The 27,267-nt window shown below is 37.8% G+C and overlaps 1 protein-coding gene across 6 annotated transcripts in view; it reads left to right on the top strand.

Annotated features, from left to right (window-relative positions):
* kif23 (kinesin family member 23) overlaps positions 1-21,935 on the top strand; it is a 48,634-nt gene extending 26,699 nt beyond the window's left edge. For 2 of the 6 annotated variants that reach the window (XM_060853035.1, XM_060853033.1), the window contains 15 exons: positions 558-679; positions 1,260-1,362; positions 2,435-2,514; positions 2,725-2,844; positions 3,246-3,405; positions 4,596-4,754; positions 4,873-5,039; positions 5,539-5,712; positions 11,330-11,521; positions 13,390-13,701; positions 18,532-18,765; positions 19,073-19,161; positions 20,120-20,198; positions 20,359-20,429; positions 21,144-21,935. In XM_060853035.1, the coding sequence (XP_060709018.1) occupies positions 558-679; positions 1,260-1,362; positions 2,435-2,514; positions 2,725-2,844; positions 3,246-3,405; positions 4,596-4,754; positions 4,873-5,039; positions 5,539-5,712; positions 11,330-11,521; positions 13,390-13,701; positions 18,532-18,765; positions 19,073-19,161; positions 20,120-20,198; positions 20,359-20,429; positions 21,144-21,159 (2,078 nt within the window). In that variant the 3' untranslated portion in view covers positions 21,160-21,935. Of the gene's footprint in view, positions 1-557; positions 680-1,259; positions 1,363-2,434; positions 2,515-2,724; positions 2,845-3,245; positions 3,406-4,592; positions 4,755-4,872; positions 5,040-5,538; positions 5,713-11,329; positions 11,522-13,389; positions 13,702-18,531; positions 18,766-19,072; positions 19,162-20,119; positions 20,199-20,358; positions 20,430-21,143 lie in introns of all 6 variants that reach the window. The other 4 variants (XM_060853034.1, XM_060853032.1, XM_060853038.1 and 1 more) reach the window with 2 other exon arrangements.
* The last annotated feature ends 5,332 nt before the right edge of the window (positions 21,936-27,267 follow it).

Here is a 27,267-nt window from a genome sequence, read left to right as displayed (position 1 = left end):
AAATGTGTTAAGTTAAATTTACTTTTGATAGTAAATATGATTTATACCTTCATACTTTGCATTAGACTTTGAGTGATTATGAGTGTTTTTTTTGTGTGCTGGTCTGCCCCTAACCCCACTTTCCCCATAGGCCCCTTTATTCCTATAAAGCGAGTTTTTGCTGGAATGTAACTATATGGTGTTTTAGGCGAACTACCTGTAGTCGAAGATAGTTTAGATTCCAAAAAATGACTCTGGTATTTCAATTTCTACTTAAACTGGATAAAATTGTTGTTAGAAATTGGGTGATTATGGTTCATCTTAAAAATATTATATTTAAATAATTAACTATTTGGCATTTGTGAGAATATTCTGAAACTCAACCTATGTACAGAATGTTTTGTTACATTTGGTATTTGAAAGCAATGTAGGAACCTGGGAATGCAAAGAACCAGGCTGTTGATTTGTAGACAACATTGTGTTTGTAACCATGATTGCCGGACGGAAATCCAATCCTTACTCTTCTTACCTGCCTTGCCATTTATAAACCAGGTTCTTTGCACTCTTTCTCTTTGCAGGCCAGAAGAAACGACGTATAGCTAACACCACGTTAAATCGAGAATCGAGCCGTTCACATAGTGTTTTCATTATCAAGTTGGCTCAGGCTCCATTAGATGCTGATGGGGACAATGTCCTTCAGGTAAGTTTAATTTATTGCCTTTGTTTGCCAGTTATTGAAAATCTAGGATATCAACATTACAAATGACTGGAATTGCCCTACAGGTTTATGTCATTTATGTCCAGCTCCATAAAGTCAATCTGAAAATTTTATTCAGTGTAATGTATAGTCTGAGGAAGACTTTGTTTGTTTTCTTTTTAAATCTTTTTTGAAAGCTAGTACAGTTACAATATTTAAAATACAGCTGAATGAGAATATGATTAGGAAGGGTTTAGAGGGATATAGGCCAAGTGCTAGCAAATGCAACTAGATTAGGTTAGGATATTCGGTCGGCATGGACAAGTTGATACGAAGGGTCTGTTTCTGTACTGTACATCTTTATGACACTCTCTCTCATTTCTTTTTTTCATCCATGAACTCCCACCCCTTAACCTTGTTTGTTGAGTTTTCTGCTGTCTTTGACCTTGCTGTATGAAACCTTTCCACTAAAAGTCCTTTACCTCTACTTCTTCCTCCAGTTAACAGTATATATTTCTATTTTTTTTTGTGTGCGTGTATGTATAGATATATATAAGTCGCTTGGGTTTTCCTTTCGTCTTAGGCTAAGGATCAGACAGTAGTGAGCCAACTGTCCCTGGTGGACTTGGCAGGAAGTGAGAGAATTTACAGGACAAAAGCTGAAGGCAGTAGATTGCGAGAGGCAGGTAAGGAATTTTGGAAAGCAAAAGATTGCTTGTGAATATGTTTATAGTTCAAATATTTTTTGACTTGATAACTTTGTTTTGTGTCTGTGTTGTATACCTGTTGTTTTTAACATTGTCGATATTAGTTTTATTTCAATTTTCTGTGTGGGCTGGCAGGTGTCGTTGCCTGAAGCTGATGCTGGGTAAGGAGTTCTGAACATGTTTTACAGTTGGGAAATTCTGTGTTTTTTAACCCAAGTGACTCATGTCCACACTTGAGTAAGGATAACGAGTAGCAGCAGCATAGCGAGTACTTAAGATGGGTTGAGACAAGATTCCAAGGCTTTGCTTTTGAACACAAACCATAGTTGTTTTCTTGCTGGCTTCTAGGATATAAAAGTCCAAACTCCTAAAAATGGACATCCTTTCAAACCAGCACTGATCTTGGGCAATTTTCTTTAGGTTTTGACCTCATTTGCAGTCCCAGATGAAACTTTTTTTTAAAGATAGGCATTGAAGTATAACTTGTTTTACAACCGACTGGCTAACATTTTCCATCTTGCTATAAAACTAATCTTCACATGGTTTTACGTACAAATTGACTGCCACTTTTAATTTTTAAACAGGCTACTTATTTGAATTTTTGAAAATTTGTCCAAACATGCCACAGGTCTGTTTGATTCCTAACTTTGTGAAATAGCCTCATTTTACTTCTCTAAAAATTAAAGTCCTGACCAATATTGACTTTTCACATGTATTTGTATACTTTCATGATAGGCATTTGGGTGATTTTATTATTTCTTGTGTGTCTGAAGTTGCAGCATACAATTATTGGATCAAGAATCAACCTGTAATTACTTCCTGGTAAATTATGTTCTGAGATTAAACATCCAGAATGCTGTTCATGTCGATGTAAAACTTGGAGAGTCTTGTGATTTTTGTATCCTCTGTCTTATCCCTCTAATTCTTATGGTTAGGTTTTCACGAGAAATGGCAACATTTGGCAAAAAAAATCTTCATAGTAATGAGCATAAATACTGTTGTGCACTAGAAAAATTAAAATAAATTAACTTCTCAATATTCTCTTATGCAGGGAACATTAATCAGTCATTGATGACATTAAGAACATGTATTGAAGTACTAAGAGAAAACCAAATGTATGGAACAAATAAGGTAACGTTTCTCTGTTTGAATTTCATTAGTGAGTTGGATCTAAGCAATTTAAAATGCTCTTATGGTATTAACACAATGAGATCCACAATGCTTTGAGACTGAAACTTCAGTGCATTATTCTTAGCTCTTGTTTTTGCACAGATTACTTGTCAAGGATATCAATAAATAATTTCGGTGCAAGGTGTCATGTGGGAGCTTTTCTCTTTTCAGATGGTTCCATACAGAGACTCAAAGCTCACTCATCTTTTTAAAAATTACTTTGATGGTGAGGGAAAGGTTCGGATGATTGTGTGTGTCAATCCCAAAGCTGATGACTATGAAGAAACCTTGGTGAGTGTTGCCAAAAGAATGTGGGAGATTGTCATATCTAACATCCTTAGTCTTTGGGCAATTCCTGATGAAGGGCTTTTGCCCGAAACGTCGATTTTCTTGCTCCTCGGGTGCTGCCTGATCTGTGCTTTTCCAGCACCACTCTATTCCATTAGCGTATTATTGCTGAATATGTGTCCCTTGAGGCAAGATGTAGTACATCTGGGCTATATCCCAACTTCTTGACACTTTTTAAATTTGTCTTTTTTTTGATGAAGAGGCTGTACCTCTAAAGCATGCTTTGAGGTTTGTAAAGAGCTTTCATTTCTTGGTTTCTTAAAACAAAGTTGGCATCTTTTTCAGTCAAGATCCTTTTGAATTCATGCTTGGGACGTTCTGATTTGAATATTTTTACATTGCAGCTGGTTATGAGGTTTGCTGAAATGACTCAAGAAGTTGAAGTGGCTAGACCTGTAGATAAACCAATCTGTGGTCTCACTCCAGGCCGTCGATACAGGAATCAGGCTTTCAAAGAAGAATTGGCAAGGAAGCTAGAACTACGAGGAGGTCCCATGTATGGAGGTACCGTACAGTGTGCAGAGCAAAAAGTTGATATTGGGATTGATTTTAGTTTAAAATGGGCATCAACCTGTTCGAAATGAATTCCCAAAGTTTCAATAAGAGTCTGTATGTGGTGTCCTCCTTTCTAGATGATTCAAACCCAACCTTGCTCTCCTCATCCAAAATCTAACAAGTTGGTCATGTCTGCAAATTTGATGCTCGATTCACAGTTCATCCGTGTTTTAATTAAAGTTTTGCTCCTTTTTATTCTTTGGAATTGGCATTTCAGGAGATGCACCCTAAAATATTTGAGAAAAAGAAACTGGGATTTACATAACACCTTAACACCTTTCATGAACTGGAAATATCCCAAGATGCATTGTGTTTAAGTGTAGTCATTATTGTAACAGAGGAAACAGAAGCCAATATGCTCTCATCAACCTCCCAGAAACAGTCATGTTCAAAATCTGTTTTGGTGATGTTGATTTGAGGGATAATTATTAGCCCAGAACACTAGGGATAACTTTCCTCCTCTTTGTTGTAGCCTTATGGGATGTTTGTACCTTTCACATTCACCTGAGAAGATAGATAAAGCCTTGGGGTAATGTCTTATTTTTAAAGTGTAGCTCATCCTCAGAACTGTGGTGGAATTTTGTTCAAGTCACTGAAGTGGCACTGGGGGGGGAGGTACTCGTGGTTTGCTGACTGTTACCAACTGAGTCATGGTTGAGAAGTCAAAACCTGCACATTGTGTACAATCTAAGGAATGTATTTGCCTTTAGAATTAGAATCAAGTTTTTTTTCCCCAGCAATAGATCTTTTTGCTTGAACAGAACTTTTATCTTTGCTCCACTCTGTGTGTTTTTTTTTAGATTAAAAATCTGGCCTGGCCACGATTATTCTTTGCATTTTGATGTAGTATATTCTATTTGCTCACTAAACTCCAGAATACAAATATTGGTTTCATAAACTGAAGAAAAACTATTTTGCCATTTCTAAATTTTCTTCGGCAAAAATATTTTAAAATTTGCTTTCTGTTGTAGTTCTAATTTTTTTGCAATGGGGAAGGAAAAGCACCTTTTCAAATGTTAAAATCTTCAATAAAAAACAATCAATGAAGAGTCAAAGGGCTTTGTGGACAGTAATATTTGCTTTACATTCCCAATTGAGGTTTTTTTCTTTTTGTTCTTGCATGTCTGCCATCTCAGAAGACTCGTCTACTGCAGAAGCTCTGCTGCAAAGTTTTGCATCATTGCCTTCAGTTGAGATAACTGATCCCAATGACGAGCAAACTTTACCACGTTTAATAGAGTGTTTGGAGCAAAGGTATAAAATACGCCAAATGGCAGCTGAGGAGATGAAGAAAACTGGTATGTAACGGGCACAGTAAAAGTTTCCTATTTTGTTGAATAGTGTAATCCCTTAACACCCCTTCAATTTTGGCTTTGAGAAAACTCTAGAAATTTCTTTTGCTCTAATGTTGCTCAGTAAACGCTATCAGAGGGATGATTCACGATTGGGACAGTAAGTTCGCAGCAAAGGACAATTACATACAGGATCAGCAAGAAAAACTGCTTGAAAAGGACCGGTTTCTTAATGGACAAAAAGCAGAGACTGAGCGACTGGAGAAGAAAGTTAAAACCTTGGAGTACAAGGTAATTTTCTTTTTTCTACTGTTTTATTTGCTCTGGACACCAGGGCGTGAGTAAGTATGTGTATGTGATTTGTGGCTATGAATATCTGTACGCTATATTTTTAGTTGATCGGCACATTCTCAACATTTCAAAGCTTGCTTTTGATGTACCTGTAGCTAGCTTGTGACCACTCTCTTCTATTCCAGTGCAGCTTTTCTTAGGCTTATTAGCCATCTCTGTGAGTCGAATGACGACTTCTACCTACAATCAGGATTAAAATTGTTGTAATTCTGAACAATTAGTACTCTAGAAGCTAATTTTGCCTTGGTGATGTTGAATCCCTTGGTGATGGTGAATCCCTTAAGTGGTAGGTGTGAACAGGTCATGATGCTCATTCTAGTAGCACCTTTCTATGGCTAAGGGAAGCTTTGTTTTCACAGTTCCCAATGGGAGAAAGTAATGCCAAATCCTACTGTTATTATTCTATAGCCAAGTCTAATTTTATGTTTCTATTTCCAAGATTGAGATATTGCAAAAAACAGCAAATATTTATGAAGAGGACAAGCGTGCCTTGCAACAGGAGCTGGAGGAGAGAGACCAAAAGCTGCATCGAGAGTTATCAGATAAACGGCGCTTGGAGCAGAGAATGCAAGGAGTGATGACAGATACAAAGATGAAATGGGAGAAAGAATGTGTGAGTAATTTGGGTTCTGAATTCCACGATCTACACAGGGTTACCGTTTTAATACTTCCAGTTTTGTGTTCAGTAAAGCTCTTTTTAAAATGAAAATACAGATGTTCAGAAATTAAAAACAACTCATCATGCAATGTGTGAATTAAGTGGAACAGCTGTGTTTGAAAATGTGGCAATTCAGTGTGAAGACTTCCAGATCAGTATACATCTTGCATATTATTGCCATAAAAAGGAATATTTTGTACAAACAAGACATTAGGATATTTTGTTAACAATCAGTATTTACAAAATAATTTGAACATTTATATTAAGGCTGTTGAGACTTTTTCTTTCTTGAAGAGTATTTCTTTTGCAGTATGTGATTTTATTTGTCTGCTTTTGTAATGTGAAGTCTCCAAACTGATTTGCATAAAACAACATTCTAACTCACCATCAATTTGTGTATTCTGCCATAGATGAGTTGTATGAGTTATAGTCTTCTCTCTCTCTCTCTCTCACCTGTACCATTATTTTCATTTTCCAATATCTTCTGCACCTCCTGCAAGTCTATTTGCTCTTAAAATGCTCTACCCAGGCTCTCTGCCTTCCTACTTAAATTTTAACAAATTTCCTTGTTCATTTACTCTCCTCAGCATTTTGTCATATACATTTTCAACAAACAAACTCTCTCCTTTGTTTTCTAACAATACACATTTCAAAATTATTTAGCAAATTAGTCTCTACGTTGCTCCATTTGATCCCATTATTGTGAATACCTTTGCCTTTGACCTCCTCAAGCGCATCACATTGTACATGTCTAAGCAGAATTTCATTTGTCAATTTTCTGCCCATCTGATCAGTCCAACTCCTTTTCAGTTGCACTTGGTTCTAACTGCCAGGTAGTTGTGCTCTCTGCTTTTTGTCTCATTTGCAGATTTCTTACAAGTCCTGTATCTCACCAGTCTGCTCCAATGTCTTTGGGCACTATTGAGTTTAATTGTTCAAATGCTTTTAGAAAATCTACAAAAATATAATTCCTGTCTAAACTCCAGACTCTGCATCCTTCTCTTGTCCCTTTTCCTACCAGGCATCCAGACCTATCATTTCAAAAGTAGTTCTGCACCTTCCTAGCCATTAACTTTGTTATAACTCTCAAAGCAACCTTAAATGCGTGGGTGATTAGACTAATTGTATGATAGTCAGAACAGCATTCTTTTAGCTGCTTTCTTTGGGTGATCATTATAGTTTGCATTAAGTCCTCGGGCATTCTCCAGATAAGTAAATATCTTTGTGGGGCTTAGTAAACATTTGATGTTCAGTTCAATCCCATGTTTTTAATCAACTCTGTAGGTATTCCATCGATTTCCAGCAGCTTTTTGGTTTTATTATCGCCTTGCTGCTTTTATCTCACTCCAGTATTTCTAGTCTAATTAAATCTGATGTCAACATTACTCTTTTTCCTATCAGTTCAGTTTGGGTGTCTCATTATTCTCATGTACTTGTATTTTAACTTATCTTCAATATTCTTCTGATTTTCATTTTTTGACTTTTGCAACATTACCAACCTAAAACAAGTTTTTTTTTAATCCTTCCTCTTAACCATATGTTCTTTGTGGCTCATTCTTGTTCTTCAATTGATTAACATTGCTCTTTTGAGTTGGTGGTATTCTTGAATTTTCTAACTAATACTTTGTTTAAATCTTTCAGATAGAGTCATAGAGATGTACAGCATGGAAACAGACCCTTCGGTCCAAACTGTCCATGCCGACCAGATATCCCAACCCAATCTAGTCCCACCTGCCAGCACCCGGCCCATATACCTCCAAACCCTTCCTATTCATATACCCATCCAAATGCCTCTTAAATGTTGCAATTGTACCAGCCTTCACCACTTCCTCTGGCAGCTCATTCCACACACGTACCACCCTCTCTGTGAAAAAGTTGCCTTTAGGTCTCTTTTATATCTTTCCCCTCTCACCATAAACCTATACCCTCTAGTTCTGGACTCCCCGACCCCAGGGAAAAGATTTTGTCTATTTACCCGATCCATGCCCCTCATAATTTTGTAAACCTCTATAAGGTCACCCCTCAATCTCCGCTCCAGGGGAAACTGTCCCAGCCTGTTCAGCCTCTCCCTATAGCTCAACTCCTCCAACCCTGGCAACATCCTTGTAAATTTTTTCTGAACCCTTGCAAGTTTCACAACATCTTTCTGATAGGAAGGAGACTAGAATTGCACACAATATTCCAACAGTGGCTTAACCAATGTCCTGTACAGCAGCAACATGGCCTCCCAACTCCTGTACTCAATACTCTTACCAATAAAAGAAAGCATACCAAATGTCGTCTTCACTATCCTATCTACCTGCGACTCCATTTTCAAGGAGCTATGAACCTGCTCTCCAAGGTCTCTTTGTCTGGCAACACTCTCTAGGACCTTACCATTAAGTGTGTAAGTCCTGCTAAGATTTGCTTTCCCAAAATGCAGCACCTTGCATTTATCTGAATTAAACTCCATCTGCCACTTCTCAGCCCATTGGCCCATCTGGTCAAGATCCTGTTGAACAAGAGGTAACCCTCTTCACTGTCCACTGCACCTCTAATTTTGCTGTCATCTCCAAACTTACTAATTGGACCTTTTATGCTCGCATCCAAATCATTTATGCAAATGACAAAAAGTAGAGGGCCCAGCACCAATCCTTGTTGCACTCCACTGGTCACAGGCCTCCAGTCTGAAAAACAACCCTCCACCACCACCCTCTGTCTTCTACCCTTGAGCCAGTTCTGTATCCAAATGGCTAGTTCTCCCTGTTCTTCCATGAGATCTAACCTTGCTAATCAGTCTCCCATAGGGAATCTTGTCGACCACCTTACTGAAGTCCATATAGATCACGTCTACCACTCTGCCCTCGTCAATCCTCTTTGTTACTTCTTCAAAAAACTCAATCAAGCTTGTGAGACATGATTTCCCATGCACAAAGCCATATTGACTATCCCTAATCAGTCCTTGCCTTTCCAAATACATGTACATCCTGTCCCTCAGGATTCCCTCCAACAACTTGCCCACCACCAAGGTCAGGCTCACTGATCTGTAGTTCCCTGCCTTGTCCTTACCACCCTTCTTAAACAGTGGCACCATGTTTGCCAACCTCCAGACTTCAGGCACCTCACCTGTGACTATCGATGATACAAATATCTCAATAAGAGGCCCAGCAATCACTTCTCTAGCTTCCCACAGAGTTCTAGGGTACACCTGATCAGGTCCTGGGGATTTATCCACCTTTAAGCGTTCCAAGATATCCAGCACTTCCTCCTCTGTAATATGGACATTTTGCAAGGTGTCAGCATCTATTTCCCTCCAGTCTATATCTTCCATATCCTTTTCCACAGTAAATACTGATGTAAAATACTCGTTTGGTATCTCTCCCATTTTCTACGGCTCCACATAAAGGCCACCTTGCTGATCTTTGAGGGGCCCTATTCTCTCCCTAGTTACCCTTTTGTCCTTAATGTGTTTGTAAAAACTCTTTGGATTCTCCTTAATTCTGTTTGCTAAAGCTATCTCCTGTCCCCTTTTTGCCCTCCTGATTACCCTCTCAAGTATACTTCTACTGCCTTTATACTATTCTAAGGATTCACTCCATCTATCCTGACTGTACCTTACATATGATTCCTTCTTTTTCTTAACCAAACCCTCAATTTCTTTAGTCATCCAGCATTCCCTATACATACCAGCCTTTCCTTTCACCCTGACGGAAATATCTGGATTCTCGTTATCTCATTTCTGGAGGCTTCCCATTTTCCAGCCGTCCATTTACCTGCGAACATCTGCCCCCAATCAGCTTTTGAAAGTTCTTGCCTAATGCCCTCAAAATTTGCCTTTCTCCAACTTAGAACTTCAACTTTTAGATTTGGTCTATCCTTTTCCATCACTATTTTAAATCTAATAGAATTACAGTCACCTGCCCTGTCTTATTTCCCAAGAGTAGGTCAAGTTTTGCACCTTCTCTAGTAGGTACACTCACATGATCAAGCTTCTTTATTTTTGCATATTCCATTCTGGGTCTTCAGCGCAGATAGTTTTCATTTTCGCAAACATATGAATGGACTCTTTTTTTTTTCCCCCAGCTGAACCTTCTTAGCATTATTCCTGTGTCTTTTGTCCTAACTGTATATGTTGTCCAGTTGAAATCTTCCTTTATCACCAGTCTCCATGTTTATAATCTTTCATGGTGCATGAATCATGTATTTGTTATTATAAGCCATCTTCTTTAAGATTTTGGCTGTACTCATTTCTTTTTTCCAAGACCATATATCTCCTCCTGCATCAAATCTTTCCGCAGTCATGCTGCGCTAATCTCCCATATCAAACATGTAGCTCTTCCCACTCTCCTGTTTAATCTATTTGTTTAACTTTATCATTTAATTACCCACCCCGTCGGGATGTTTGCTTGTGAAATTGTTTGGCCTTGAAAAGGAAGTGGTATTTGAGGTCTGACAAATGACCTTGCCAGTCTTGGGGGAAGGGAACAGCTTCTCTTGGTTCTTACATTGAGAGAAGTGTAGGGCTGCTCTAGCCTGGGAGAACATGTGAAAAGTGTTGCAACTTAATCATTGGCCAGGGTGTCAGGTAATCTATATGACTGCAGACACCTGACAAGAGAATGTAGGATTTTGCATCTTTATACTTTTTTTGAGAGGTGGAATGGAAATGAGAAAATATTTTGTGTATGAACTGTTACCTTGTAACAGAGTGGTATTGGTATCATTTGTAACTCAGCATTACCTGTCACAACGGTTGAATTATTAGCAACTAACACAATGGCAAATGATCATTGAAAATTAGCCAAGACGATGGCACAGAATGATGTCAGCACATGTAAGCACCAATTGTGTGGACAGGAGCCCCAGTCGAAGGGTAATCAAAATTTTGCTTGCTAAGGGAGGAAATGAGGACTCAAGCTGCCATCCAGCAGAATCTATATATACATTTGCGCAAGGTTCATAAAAGAATAGGAATGTAGAATTAACAAATACGGATAGGCAAGGAACGCCAGAGAAACGAAAGCAAGTAATAGAAAAAGAGAAATTAGACATCCTAAGATTTGATGTACTGTGGACAGCAAGTGACAACTTTACAAGAAACAAAGTGAGACCAATATTCAGAAGAAGAAGAAATGGAAAAGAGAGCAACTATAATGGTAGACAAGGAAGCTCTGAACCATGAGTCAAGGAAATATAATGCAATAGATTGCTAATGAAACTATTGATGGTACCATGTTCTAACTAACTCGCATATAAAAGTGTCTTTGCTAAATTGTCTTAGCCTGATTTTAGTCACCAGTTTGGCAAGAGTTTGCTTCAAGCACACAGGCTTACAAAATTTGAAATAGAGCAACCCAGCGAAGTAAACTTAAAAAGAATTTTGTGGTTTGGATAGAGACCGCCCATGGGTTGATTTGTCTCTTCCTGAAATATTTCTGTAACAATAAAATTAATATACAAGTTCACTAAATTCCCTAAAGTTATTGTGAAGGAAAATTAATTTTTTTCTCTTTCTTCCTTTTACTTCTCTTTCTCCGCAACCTCCCCCAAACCTTTTTGGGGGAAATACAAATTTGGCCAAATCAACCTGCAGGAACGTCGTGTTCAAGCTAAGCAGCTCGAGATGCAAAATAAGCTTTGGGTAAAAGATGAAAAGCTCAAGCAACTCAAAGCAATTGTTGCAGAGGCAAGGACAGAGAGGGCCGAGAAACCAGAGAGGACACCAAGGGAAAACGACAAGAAAGTCCGTGTACATGTGCGGTCGGCATCTCCACCTTCAGTTCCTGTATGTACAGTAAGATGCTTAAGTTGCTTAGCACAATACTAAATTTTTGTGTATATTTAATTTTTAGGATAATATTTGGTGTTTGCCAATTTGGAAAAAAAAACATTATATAATGCTTTTTAGTGGAATGTATTTTCAACATCTTTGATCAAGTTACTGCTTTGTCTTGTCATTTGAATTCCTATATATAATTCTGCAGGCCATGAGTTTATTTTAAAATGGTATGTTTGGTAAAATATTATGTGTTGTGACTTTGTTGTTTCATGAGGTTAGATGAAGGTTGAGATGCCATCTAGCAATGGGTCTTTTTGTACATTACTGCATTATTCCACGATACAAATTATTTTTCATTTTGCAAACTTGATCAGGTGGCTAATTGTGTCATCAGGTTAAGTATATTCGGGGCATGTATTTTGCACCTAGAAAGTCAATTTCTGAAATTTTGTATGTTTTGTTAAAAATGGTTATTTTTCTCTTTGAAGTGACAGATTGTTGCCCCATGGTGAACTGAGGCTGTGTTTGATTCCTCTATATAGTTAAACCTTCCTCTCTTTCCACAAAGTTTATAGAACCATTTTGCTTTCACAATGACCTAAATGGCTCCAAGCATTCTGGTAGTTTAATGGAAATTCAACTAAATTAAAGTTGTCTTTCACATGTCTTCAATGTTGCACTAGCTCCATACCCAAGAGAAATGTGCATTGCTTGAGAGATTTAGCATGGGGTACACTAGCATGGAGTACTTGCATTTGATGTTGGCAAAGAGGATTTATCCAGATTATTTTTGAATGAGATATGGATGCATCAATTAGCTGCTCCTTTCATGATCTATCCTATGCATCTGCACCCGATTTAATTTTTGATTGTTCACAGTAGATGATAGGGAAGGGAAAAGAGCTCAGGAACACACTTCTTTTATTCATTATTTCTTGGATTTGCTCAACATTTTAGCATTGCATTGCTATAAAGTGATTATCAGTTTTTGTACCTTTCACTTTGTAATAGCAGAGACATTTTGTGACTATGGGATAAATTCTTATCCTATTTACTAGTAAATGTTCTGTATTAAGGACGTTCACTGCCGTGTTATATTGACTTTTAATAATTAGTTATCTTCCACATCTTTATATTCAATGAAATTTTAAATGAATCAAAACCAAAGTTTGATGTTGCAATAATTACCACCCTGTGTCTATTCTGCAGCTCATTGTTAGTAATCCTGGTAGCTATGTTTATATATATCTTTGCAGCACTCAACCTTGATTCTGCTTGAGTTCTCTAGGGGCACATGAATTCTTTAGGACGCCTGTGCTCTTTAATTTTTTACGCAGAAAATATGATGCAAGAAAAATTGTGCATAAAAACTAGGAAGGTAAACTGGTAAGGTAAATTGTGCGGTTTTAGTAAAATCTACCATTGTACTTGTTGATATCAGCACATAAGGAAAAATGCAAGTGGACTATTTCCATATTCATTTGCAAGTTTTCTAACCTGGATCATATCTGCAAAATCAGTATGTTTGAGAAAGCATATCTGGTTTTTAAGTGGTGAAGAGGAACTCCAATGGATACTCCAGTGGTTCTCGCTGGTTAAGGCTAGGGTTTGGCAATGATATTTTCAACAGTCAAATAGCCTGACAACTTCCGCCTCACACAAATAATGGTACTCTGAGGTACCAGACAATGGCTGATATGACTATTCTACCCATATCCCAGCAAGTCTTGCTACTTTTCTAATAGATGGATCAGAACTGCAGTACAAAATAGAACTATTTATTGTTAATAACTATTAAATATTGAAAAAAAATCTGATCACTGTATATATTTTTAAGTGTATGTCTTTTCTAATTTTTCATCCTATTTCTATAGTTTCCTGGTAACAGTTTAGCATCCCAACCCATTAGCCAGAACTGCCAAGTATCTAGGCCACAGCTGCATAGGCGCTCTAACTCCTGCAGCACCATCTCTGTGGCCTCCTGCATCTCCGAATGGGAGCAGAAAACTCCAGAATGGAACAGAAATGCTAGTGCACTGTCCAAGAATAAACGTAGACTGCTGGAGACTCCACAAGTTAGGGACTCCAATTTCCAAGAGAGAAGGCAGGGAGTGAACAAGCTGGGCAGCGGCAAAGTCAACGGCTATAGAAGAGAAGGCGGAGTAGACCAGGATGGACCCCAGCGGGTTAGTGAGCACTAAAGATTGTAAAGGGTAAAATTGTACAATTAAGGCACCAAAGAAAGCACTGCACACAGCACACACTTCCTCTAAGTGATCACACTTATTTCTCATCACATTGGCAGTACTCCTATCGTCTACAAAAAAAAGTATATCGGACAATTCCATGAGAGACCTACATAACTGTTTATCTAAGAAATCTGTGGCAAGATTACAAGCTTCCAGTCTAAATATGACAAAGGAATTTGTAGTTGAAAAAGGTGAACAAGTAATGTGTGAAACTAAGATTTTTAATAAGTTAACTAATACAGGTGTGTATCTTTCCCATGTTGTACAGAACAGAAATTGGAAACTTGTATAAATAATGGGTGGAAGGTAATGAAAGCAGACTGATTTATTAAATTGATTTTAATGTTGTATTTTCTTTCTCAATTCCCATAAAAGTGCAAAGCGTTACTGATAACTGAGCTATTGCTGTAGTTTTGAGAGAATTGGTGCATGTAATGTGTGACGTTTACAATAAGTGTGCATTTTACACAAGACTGGTTATTTGCTGGCTCTTTACTGAGATACACAATAAGAGTCTTGGTTTAACGTAAAATGCTTTGTGGGCATGAAAAGGAATAGGTCATTGGCAGAAGGAAGTCAACTTAATTACTCGTCAGTATCATCCACGCAGTCTTTATATTCTGTTGCAATGTCCAACTGCTGCTGTATTGCTCCTTGCTGGTTGCTTGTTATGCGTACCCATCAAGAGATTTTAAAAAATTCATTCATGGGCTGTTGCCACTACTTGTTAGGCCAACATTTATTGCCTGTCTCCATTTTCCCTTGCGGACCTAGTGATGAGCTGCTGGCTTTGAACCACTGCTGTCCATTTGAAAATACTTGACAGGATTTAATGATACTTAATGAGCATTTTCTAGGGGAATTACTTGTTCTTGTGTCCTTTAATTCTTAACGTATGTATAGGTAACTGATACTCGTGTCGGGTCGTTCACTTTGTGAATTGTATAATGTTGAATGGTCAAGCCAAACTTGCTGTACTGAATCAAAGGACAGACTTTGAAATATAATTGAGCTAGTTTTGTAATTGCAGTAATTAGGTTTTGTCAGTTGTGTTATTTCTAACATTTGATCATATGCAGGAGAACATTCATTAGAACTGCACAGAAAGCCAAATTAGTGCAGTTGTTAGAAATCTGAATGAAACATTGCCAGAGAAATTTAACAGATGTGGCAGCATCTGTGAATAAAGAAACAGTGAATGATTTGAGAGCCATATGTTTATTCTTCAGATCAGACTCAAGAGTTACACTCTCAGCTCTCAGTCTGTTAGCCCAATTGACTGGATGGCTGGTTTGCAATGCAATGACATCAACATTGTGGGTTCAATTTTCACACCAACTGAGGTCACTTTTAAAGGTCCTGCCTTCTTTGCATTGCCTCTAGTCTGTGAGAAGGTGACCCTCAGTTAAACTCTCCACTAGTCATCTCTCTGCAACAGGAGAGCAGCCCTGTGTCCTCTGGGATCATGGTGGGATTATGGTGACTTTATTATAGCAAACTTGCAAACTTTAATGTTGCTTTAAGATGACTGTTAAAATAATCCTGCTAAGCAACATCACTGTGCAACCTGAGAGTGAGTCCTTGGCCTTGTGACCTCTTACCTCTTCATTGTGCACTTGTGATAATCAAACAACCTTGTTATTTTAGATTTCCCTGCATATCTTTGACAGTTGTATATGTGACGTCCAAATTTAGAATTATCAGCTTAAAATCTAATCCTCGTTGCACTATTTCAATGCAAATTTTCTGATGTCAAGATACTGCAAGAAGTCTGAGAATGGACTGTTCCATTTGTCACAGCTTCAACCTTGTGGAAAATGTCTAGAGAGAGAGAGATACATTATAGGTTTAATACACACTTACAGTATAGTCTATATGGACAAGTTAGAATGTTTGAAGTTACTGATTGTTTGGCAAGTGCTGAATGTTTATTTCTAAGCTATTGATGCAGACAACAAGCAATGTGTGCTGCTGCTTATTGTTGTAACTGCTTTTTTTTACTTGCTTTAATTGCAAAAATTGTCTAATTCTCAGTTCACCACTTCATCTGTATATTTGGATGAAAGGTCCAAGGCTCAAATAACTGTCAAAAAGCCACAACAATCTCTAATATATGTCTGAATTGTTGTGCTTGGATTTAAATTTGCCTTTTTCAGTTTTTGAGTTTTGACATGCCACAAAAAGGGTGAGCCTGCACATTCCAATATCTGTGTACCTATCAAGTTTGTTTACTCAGTGCTAAGTAGAACCTTTTGTAGAAAACATTTTTCTCCTTGTTATTTTTATACACCCTTACATTTTTCTAATTGCAATTTTTCACACTAACGTTTAATGTTTTTGGTATGTATCTGGTAATGTGGGAGTATTCTCTGCAAGCTCTGGGTTCAGGTTTGCTCTGGGTCATGATAGGTCATGTTATGATCATTATCATAGCTATCAACCTGCAAATCCTTCCAGTGCTCCATTCATTCCTCCAAGGGAAGGAAAGGAGTCGACAAAGCTGGCATCATTCTGCTGAAGCTCTGGTATTTGGGTAATTCTTATGTGATGCAACAGTTAGTTAAAGGAAAGTAGCATGTAAGCTCCCATTGTTGGGAACTGGCATGTAGGTATAAAGATGAAACCTCAAAGGTTCTTTAGAGGACAGATTCTGATGATTAGTTGACCTTGTAGTACTGACTAAGATTTTTGAATTTACTTTCATTTTAAGACCTAAGTGAATCTACAGTTAAAGATATTTTTAATCACCCTGTTCAGGCAGATTCTGACATATGTCTGGAATAGGTGGGACTTGAACCCAAGCTTTCAAGCCCAGAGGTAGTGGGACTGCCACTATTCCACAAGTACCAATCAGTTTGTTATAGCTACTTCCAATCAACTTGATCAGATGTGTTATGACCAAGTAGGGCTTGAACCTGTATCAGAGGTAGGGACACTACCAGTGCACCACACAAACCTTGTGCATAATTATAGATTGAATTGAGTGACCCATCTAAAGATTTACTATTCCTGAATAGTTCCAAGATCATTCCAAATATGGATATGTTTTCACAAGTTTCTCAATATGTACAGTTTGTCAAAACCAGTACAAATGATATAAAGGACTCTGTCAATTTACAATGAAATGCTGCCTCCTGTTAAATTGTGTTGACTGAAGTTCTTTTCTTGTCTTCTGACATTCTACACACTATCACTAAGACCCAGACCTGAATAAATATTGATAACGACTAAGCCTGTGTCTGATCTGAGACATCCTGAGACTTTAATTGCCTTGATATGTACTTGAACAGTTCCGATTGGCTAAACAATGTATGATTCCTGATTTGTTTTTTCAAAAGTAAAAGCTGTTTTAGTGGCATCACTTCCTACTGTCTCATGATTGGTTTTCTGAGGTATCACTTATAAAATCGTGCTCGCTCTTCATTGTAGTTCGTTTCTGTTTTTGATTTCTCACTAAGAGAATAAGCGATTTTCCAATATTTATATTTTGCATATACAGTATTTATCTTGAAGTATAAAGTTCAACATGAACATTTCCAATTACTGCCTGGTTAGTTACACATCTAGATTTAAAAATAACTATTCTTAGTTTGCAAGTGATATTTGAAATGAATGATATGGCTAACTCTCAACATGTAACTTTTCAATTTTTGGCCAACTGTCCAATAAAATGCAGTAATGCACCGTTTCCTACCCAAGTACTAGTGTTGAGAGAAAGCTCCTAAACAATGGAAACACTTTCATACTGATAACAATCATTTTGCAAAACCAGCTGTTTGTCCAATGTCAAAATGTTACTAATTTGAATAAATACATGCATGTCATAATAAGTGTTTAAAAAAATATACCTCATTTGTCAGATAACCTATTTCCTTGCTCTCCTGTGCATGTATCTACCTTTTCTGTTATTTGATGGCTCATCCGAAAGGAGGAGAATTCAATGCCTGCTGTACCACCTTTTTATTTCTGTCATGCAGAAGCACACACTTGTAGTCCAGATATAAGACAAAGGGGGTTGGGAGTTTCATTGTGTGCTGACTGTGATTCTAGGCAAGCACTAATAATTTTAATTAGCTTTCATTTTGATTGTTGTTTGGCTTTCAGTTCTGTTCTAACCATCAGAAATGTGCATGTTTTGGTTTTTCCTAAATATGTGCTTCAGCACAAATACAATTGGAAATGTAAAATTAGATAATGGATATTGTCTGTGCATGTGAAGCTACTAAATGTCTTAAGGTCTTGAAGCATGGTTCCTTTTGCCTCGCCTGAGAAATGCTCTTGTATGTGGTAGCATTACTAGTCTTGAAAACCTGGTTCTGTTTTTTTTGGTGCATGGTGGCTTGCTTTGCATAATCATGAAGGATCCTTTTCCTAACTTACAGTTGGCTATTAACATAACCTAGCTGAAGTCTTTTCTGGCTAGTTAACCAAATCAGTTTGTATATTCTAAATTCAGTAACTCATTTAGGTTGAAAACTTACTGTGCTATTTGCAATTCCAAATTAAATCAGAAAATAATGCAAAAAAATCTGCTTTGTCTAATCTATTATAATGCAGCTTTGCATTTCTGGTCTTGCCAGGTTATCTTCTAGCAAAGCATAGGTTTAAAATTCAAATATATGTTGAATTTGTTCTTCCTATTAACAAGACCAATGTATTTTTCTTTTTGCATTACTTTTGCCAATCAAATCTGTATTTTTTTAAGGGATCCTCTAATTAGGAATCTCTGATTACAATTTCTGTTGATTACTGTTTCAATCTGCTTAGAATGCACCACCTGTTCGCCTACGCCACAGACGGTCACGCTCAGCGGGTGGGGAACGATGGGTAGACCATAAGCCAGTTGGTAGCGTGGAAACAGACACTGTCCTACAGCCACACATTCCCAATGCCATCACAGTGGCTGTGCCAAATGAAAAAGCTCTGGCTAAGTGTGACAAGTACATTTTGACACACCAGGAGCTTGCATCGGATGGGGAGATTGAGACCAAGCTCATCAAGGTAATGAACAGAATCGCAGCAAAATTCAAGTAAATTAAGCTTAAGCGATCATAACTCTGATAGATAAATGCTCTAAATCAAGATTTCATGTTTCTAGTTTTTACATCAAATAACATTTTTCAAATACGTTTGCAGGTAAAATTGATCATTTCAGTTTTGGGATTGGCAGTTTGTTTTTGATTCAGTTTCATTTTTTAAAAAAAATGTTATAAACCATCTTTTCTAAAAAAAAAACTTGTAAACAATATTTAAAGTTCCACTGTGTTGTCATGATAGTGATTCGTGTGAATTTTATTGTAATTTGAAGGGAGAAGTTTACAAAACCAGGGGTGGTGGGCAGGCCGTACAATTCACAGATATTGAAAAACTAAAACAAGAGGCACCCGGCAGCACGAGGTATGTATTGTGGCACGGTGTGTGAATTTCAGTTAATGATAATGGTCAGTTTTGGAAGATTAGCTTGAATTTGCATGCATTGGATTAATGATGGGAAGAATATAAGAATCAGTGTAATATCCAGTGATGTCTTATGAAAATATATCTCTCCTCTTTAATACAGTACATTGTTTTAACTTCAATATGCTTTGGAATTTCCAAGCAGTGTATACCCATTTGTAATTTGAGTGGGAACTGCACGTTGTAAACCGAACATTATATGCTTGTCCTTTGCACACTTCAGACAGTTCTTCAAAAAGCATTATCATTTAGAATTTTAAACAATGAAGCTCCTTGATTCTTTAGTGTTTTGAAAATTAAACAGGTGAGTAATTTCAATGAAGAAATTAGTTGGCAGAGCAGCAATAGTTGAAGAATGAATTTATTGTTATTGGTTAAATTGGCTTCTTGTACTGTTGAGAATCTGACCCTTTGTATTGAAGCTTTAAGAAAATGCATTTTCTTTCACAAATCTGTTTTCACCTGCAGTTAAAGTTCATTCTTATTAGCTCAATCAGTGAAAATGATTTCAGTCCACTCTTTTTAAAATAAATATTATTGTTGTTGAGTTTTTTCAAATTTCTTAGTTTTGTTGCAATATAGTATGTTTGCCCTTTTTTTTGTTTGTCTTAAATACCTACCCTTTTGGTCAGTCATATAAAGACTTGATTATGTCATACACCAAGATAAGCGAACATAATCAACTAGATAGTTGATTCATGAATGCAGGAATAGTTATGCCACTTTATAACCTTTCCTGATGGTAATATGTAAGCATGTTGAAATTGGAAACTTCAACCTTTTTGATCCTGGGAAGCTATAAGCTGCAAACTGTATAGTATATCCCTAGCTGTGCAATGATCTTGGAGAATCTGTAAATAATGTGTTTGCCTTTTTTAATTTTGTCTCCACTTACTAGAAAACGTAGATCTTCACAATCAGCACCCCCTCAACAAGAAGAAACTACAGAATCAGAATGGACCGATGTGGAGACAAGGGTAATGACCTGTATTTTTGGTGTTTTTGAAGATTAAAGCCAAGCACTGGGGAGCTTCCTCAAACATCTCTTTCTCAATTCCTCTGCTTATGCCTGTTATCAACTCTAATACTAAAGATCATTGATACTGCTTTTTCAGCTTGTGATATTCTGTTTTTCAGTGTTCAGTTGCTGTAGAAATGAAAGCAGGAAGCAACTTTGGACCTGGGTATCAGCATCATGCTCAACCCAAGTATGTCATCTTATCTGCTTTAGGTTTATTTCACATGGTCTTTATTTGTCTGAGAACAGTCAGCAATTCTGAATTGTGCTTTGGTTGAGCTGGCCAGTAAATTATCCCAGTGCCTGGAAATCTACATATCTCTGCAAAATGTCCCACAGAGTATTTTAACTTGAATTTGGATCTCTGGAAGGAAGGTCTAACTGCAGAGGTTTTGACTTAATTTGACAATAGTTACTGCATGTAGTCAACTTGGCTAGCAATGTAAATTTAACTAAATGTGGGCTAAAGATTTGCACGTGTGGTGTGAGGGAGAGAAGAACAAACGGGGCACTTTTAAACAAAAATCTAAAGAAGCTGCTCCCAGTAGCTGCTGATATAAGGACAAGAGGGCTAAGGGTTGGGCAAGAGAAATGGGGTTGGGAACAGAGAGAGATTGAGGAAAGTTATTTTGAGCAATGTATGCCGATGACCTGGAATTTGCAGTCTACATGGATGGGAAAAGCTGAGGCTATTATTGATTTCAAACCAAATTTCATAGGCACTTGAAAGATGCATCTACAGGGATTGAATGGAGCCAGGGAATTGACTAGATTGTTCTTCAGAAAGTTAGCATGGATTTGATGGGCCAAATGGTTTCCTCTTGTGACATAATCACTCTGATTTTGTTTTGACTGATTTACTGAAATAGCTTCTTAATGTATTTCTCTCCCTTTTTGTTTCTAGGCGCAGAAAACCATAAATGCCAGATACTATAAACAAACTTCCTTCAACAGAATAATCTTGGGCAATAGTGGGCAATTGTGAAGTGTCGGCAGGGTAGATGATACTATGCAAAATTAGCGGGAATGTGATATCAATGCTGTAAACATTTTTGAACTGAGACAATAGTAAACTTAGCTGGCTTGTTTTGTATATATTTGATGTTCAGGTGCCGTTTCATTGCACATCACAGATTATGTATTTTACAGTATGAGCATTGTGCTTACTTTTACATGTGGATACAAATTTTATACCTTTCCCATGTAGATTAATCATGATCTTTTGTTTTGAGATTTTGTTTTTTCCAAACAAATAGCCAGTATCACTGAAAGAAAAAACTTTTGTTTACAGATTGTCTGTGGTTTTCATAAGACCATTTGGGAAATTCTGTTTGTAAATTGCAGCATCCTATATGTGGACTTTTTTTTTTGTTGTTATCTTTTTAAAGAAAAGAAAAAATGATTATGCTTGCCACATATATTTCTTTTTAAAAAGCAATCAACATTTGATCACCAAACCCTGGCATCACGTGTTCTGAGCTGCTGCTATTGTTCAGTTGACACAATGCACTTTAGAATGAACCCATTGTTTTATGTGTATATGCATGTCAGCATCAAGGCAATATCTTTAGTCTCTCATACCATAAGCTTTAAAATAGGCAATAATTTCATTATTACTTCAACTGTACATTATAAACCATTAAACCTAATAGATTTTTGTTTAACATGGTTTTGTTGGAAATCTGAATATTTTATTTGCAGTGTCTAAACTATAAATAGTCAATTTTGATTAAATTGTTCATACAACATTACATGATGTTTTGTGGTCTCTTTATCAATATGGGAAGAATAGAAAATATCTGCTGTTGAATTCAGCATTTGAAGATCTATTTTAAAGGTTTTTCTTTTGCTTTGTGAAAATATTAAAGTGCATGTGCTACACTATGTTCTTCCTAGTCTGGATACATGAAAATACAAATGTGGTTAAAGCTACAATCTACAGAGCAGCAAGTTTAAGAAGCCTATGTTTTATTTCATAAATTTGTTCATGTAATATGTAACTGCATCAGTTCCAAAAGAATGCAAACCTCTCCAATTTCCTTCAGCTAAAGTAGCATTGGGTATTTCAATATCTAATGTTTAATGCATTTTTTATAAAATTTATTTATTTGACTACTTGAAATGAGTTGGGTTGATGTCTGCTCTTTGCCAGCTCCATGATGTTTAATAACTCCTTTCATCCTGTTTATAATGTTCATATTCCTGAGCTGTGGTTACGTTTTATGGGATTTTCAACTAATTACAGATTACTGCACTGGCTGTTCCAGGTGCCACCAGTTATTTGCCTTTAAGTAGCGAAAGGGAACTGGTCAAGAGCAGCTTGTTATTGTTTGGTCAGAAAGTGGCTAAGATGGATCACAAAGTAGTTGGGGAGCTGCAGTCAGTATCCTTTATTGGAAAGAGGAGGAAAGGCCAAGCACATCTGTAGCATTGGCAGAACTTGTCTGGCATATCACATGACCTGGAACGCCCTCCGAGGTGGTGAGAACAAACTGAAATTTTGATACTGCACTAAACATGCAGTCAATAAACTGCTGCTTTCAGATCATACGAGCTAAGGTCAGGTGAGAGCGACAGCCCTTGACATGAAGGACTCATTGGACTGTGTGTGTGTGTGTGTATACGTGTGTCAGGGGCCCTTGCAAACCTGTAATCAGTGGATATCTGGGGACAAACTCTCTGCTAATTGGAGTCGTACTAGGCACCTAGGAAGATGGCTGTGGTAGTTGGTGGTCAGTCATCTGAGCCCCAGGACATCTCTGCAATAGTTGCTATGAGTAGTATCCTAAGCCAAACCAACTTCAGCTGCTTCATCAATTACTTTTCCTCCATCAGGTCAGAAGTGGGATTCTTTACCAATGTTCAGCACCATTCACAACTCCTCCAATGCTGAAACAGTCCATGTTCAAATGCAACAAGATCTGGACAGTATCCAAACTTGGGCTGATAAGTGACAAGTAACATTTATGCCACACAAATGCTAGGGAATGACCATCTCCGATAAGAGTCAATCTGATCTCTGCCCTTGGCATTCAGTACTGTTACCATCACTAAAAAGCCCACTGTCAACATCCTGAAGGTTACCATTAATCTGAAACTCAACAGGAGGTGTCACAAGCAGTGATTGAGAGCAGATCAGACTCCTTCCTGACTTCCAAAGCCTGTCCACCATTTATAAGTCACAATTCAGGAGTGAAATGGAACACTTGCTGCTTGATTGGCACCATATCCATTCCCTCCACCATCAATGCTCAGTCACCGCAGTGTGTACTGTCTATAAGATGCCCTGCAGAAATTCACCAACGATCTTAAACAGCATCTTCCAAATCCATGACCACTTCCATCTAAAAGGACATGGGTAGCAAATACATGGGAACACTACCTCCTGCAAATTCACCTCCCAGCCACTCACCATCCTGACTGGAGAATATATCACTTTATCTAGGTCAGAGTTATGGAATTGCCTTCCTAAGGGCATTGTGGATCAACCTACAGTATGTTGGCTGCTGAGGTTCAATAAGGCAGCTCACCTTTTCAAGGGCAACTAGAAATGCTGGATAGTCAGTGATGTCCATGTTCTGTGAGTAAATTGAATAAACTTCCTTCAGTAGCCAGTAACTCTTGACCAAGGAGGTATTCAAGCTTTCCTTTGTTGGAGAGGAACTTTAAAAAGACTGACCGTATTGTGACGTTCCAGTTCTACCTTCTGTGCTATGCAAAGAAAGTACTGGATGTGAAATAAAATGAATACTACCAGAAAAATTGTGGACCCCGGATATATTCATCTGTTGAAGAATAAAAAGATGACCTTTTCTCTTTCACACCTCCCCACTAAAGCATTTGAGAATTTAAAACTGTGCGAAGTCTTGTGGTTTATCTTCCTCTTCCCATTCCAGGCTTATACAGATTCATGAATGGTCTGTCAGTTCCTAGTGTGAAAGAAACCCTCATTTCTTTTGGTTTGCTTTGCTGCCAGCCAAGCAAGTTTAAACTTTCTATTTTGGGGCACTTTAACCTCACTACAGTCAATTCTTACACTCTTCTTTATTTTGCTCTTGTTTATTTTATCACAAAAGTTTGCTGTTTGCTCAAAAAAGGATCGTTTAAGACTTCTGAGTACACAGTTTGTTCAACCGGTGTCACTTGGCACTTTTGTAGGTAGAGTCACCATTTAAGGTGTTTATTTTATTTAAATACCTTTTTGCCGTTAACAGGAAATGTTAACACATTGCTATGTCAAACAGAAACACATTCATATTCTGCTCTTACTGCCAAAGGGTACACATCAAATCTCAGCACCGTTTTCATTTGGTTTTTATTGGATTCTAAAACTTTTTGATTGGATTTCTTGTTACATGTACCTAGGTACAGTGAAAAGTTTTATTTTGAGTGCGGTACATGCAGATCAAACCATACAAACTGTATAAGGGTCATAGAACAGAGTGAAGGATACATTGTTCTGACTGCAGAAACTAAATTTAACTTTAAATGAGCTGCTCTTGAATCTGTTCGTATGTGTGTTTTAAGCATTTGTACCTTTCCGATGGAACAGATTATAACTGAGGTGGAAGGGTTCTCTGATTATGTTGGCTGGCTTGAGTGATGTATTGGGCTATGTTCACAACTCTAGTTACTAATGGTCCTGGGCAAAGCAGTTGCTATACAAAGCAGTGATTCATCCAGATAGAATGCTTTTTGTGTTGCATCTATAAAAATTGGGAAGTCTTTATGGACGTGCTGAATTTCCTTCACCTCCTGATAAAGTAGAGGCATTGTTGTGCTTTCTTGAACACAGCTTCAACATGGGTGGCCCTGGACAGATTGGCGATCCTCCCTGGTCCTCTGTTTTACAGGTGATTAACTGAGCATTAACTATAGCCATTTCTTCTCATTAGGAACATTGCCAGTGTTGTTGAGAAAGTGGTGCTGATTTCCATCTGGTGGCTTGACTTGCAAGGTTGAATTAGAGGAAAAAATGACTTCAATTTACAAAGCACCTTTCACAATCTTGCAAAGCAGTTTAGTTCAAAACAAGAACGTTGTGTAATCACTATCCTAAAGCAGGGACATGCAATTAGTGCAGTGCAGAATCCCACGAGCAGTAACGGGCAGAATGTTGTAGGGGTCTCAGCAACATGGAGTATTGCAGGATTTGAGCTAGAATCTGATTAAAAGTCTGGTAAGGCCCATCCTGAGTGGGAGAATCTCACTCCATCTCTTATGCTTTATACAGCATGGTGAGTTTCTCACTAACAGCACTGAGTTATCAACAAGGAACAAATAAACTTGAACATCTTATTTCTGTTCGGAATGGAAGTGTCAAATGTTGGACAGATTCAAAATTTTTTAAAGGCGTAGAAAAGGTAACCCTAGAATATTTGAGCAAAAGACACAGTTTCTAACTTTAAAAAAAAACAAATTTAAGCTTGATTTTATTCATTCATGAGATATTATCTCTGCTGGCCAGGCTATTTTTCTTGTCCAGAGGGTACAATGAGTCAGCCACATTGCTGCAGGTCTAGGGGAAGGACAGCAGATTTCCTTCTCGAAACAGCCAGATGGATTTTCACTATAACTGGAATACATGGTCACCATTGCACCAGCTCTTTTTTTTTCCCAGAATTTTTATTGAATTCAAGTTTTACCATCTGCCACAGTGGAATTCAAATGCATGTCTCAAGGACGTTAGTCGGAGGTTCTGCATTAATAGTCCACCGACATAAACACGACTCCAGCATCTCCCCCTTAAATGTTTTGATGTTACTTATATATAATTTGTTTTTATTGTCTCAGTCTTTGTTCCAAACTTAGTCAGCAGTGATGGAGTCCCAAGACAATAGTTTGAGATTAACTCAGTTTGTTCCTACTCTTGGTGTCATATTTAACCCTGAGTTTGAACTTCTGACCTTGTATTTCCGCTTATTTCCATCTCTGTAACATTGTGCGGTTTTTTTTAGCAGATTTCTAGCTCAGCTTGATGTTCTGGTTGTGAGTTTGCTCACTGAGCTGGAAGGTATGTTTTCAGACGTTTTGTCACCATACTAAGTTAAATCATCCGTGACCCTCCGGTGAAGTGCTAGTGTTATGTCCTGCTTTCCATTTATGTGTCTTGGCTTCTCAAGTTGGGTGATATTATTTCCTATTCTTTTTTTCTCATAGGATGGTAGATGAGGTCCAAATCGATGTGTTTATTAACTGAGTTCTGGTTAGAAAGCCAAGCCTCCAGGAATTCTTGTGCATGTCTCTGTTTAGCTTGTCCAAGGATGGATGTGTTGTCCAAGTCACAGTGGGACGAACAGTTAATGGAGAACTTCAAACAGTGTCTACAGCACAACAACACATACAGACCAAATACTTAACTACAGCTGTAATTATCCCAACACCCACAAATGAAGCTGCATCAGGACATTATTTCAACAGGCCGCAACACACTGCAGCAGCCAGGAATTACGAAGCTAGGGTACCCGATAAACACAGTCCGCTGATTTCTCAACAAACCCAGGCAAGCAGGCACAACGCGCCCAGAAATCTAGCCACATTGCCATACATCGAAGACATCTCTGAAATGACCTCCAGACTACTCAGACCCCTTGGCATCATGGTAGCCCACCAACACCCTAAAACAGTGGCTAATGAGCCTAAAGGATCAATACAAACAACTAGCAAAATGAATCCATTTACAAAATACCATGCAAGGAATGTAACAAACACTACACTAACAAACAAAACTAGCCACCAGGATACATGAACACCAACTGGCCATCAAAAGACATTACCCACTCTCACTAGTATCTTTACATACAGATGAAGAAGGACATCCCTTTGACTGGGACAATACACACATCTATCCTAGGACAAGCTAAACAGAGACATGTACGGGGATTCCTAGAGTCCCTGCATTCTAACTGGAACTCCAATAAACGTCTATTTGGACCCCATCTACCATCCTCTCAGAAAAAGAACCGGAAATGATAGCACCCACCTTAACTGCAACACAGCTGCGTTTAAACTAAATAGCGGGGGAACAA

This window comes from Hemiscyllium ocellatum, chromosome 39 (genome assembly GCF_020745735.1).
Source record: "Hemiscyllium ocellatum isolate sHemOce1 chromosome 39, sHemOce1.pat.X.cur, whole genome shotgun sequence".
Classification (NCBI taxonomy): Eukaryota; Metazoa; Chordata; class Chondrichthyes; order Orectolobiformes; family Hemiscylliidae; genus Hemiscyllium; species Hemiscyllium ocellatum.
This window is presented reverse-complemented; position numbering and strand designations above follow the sequence as displayed.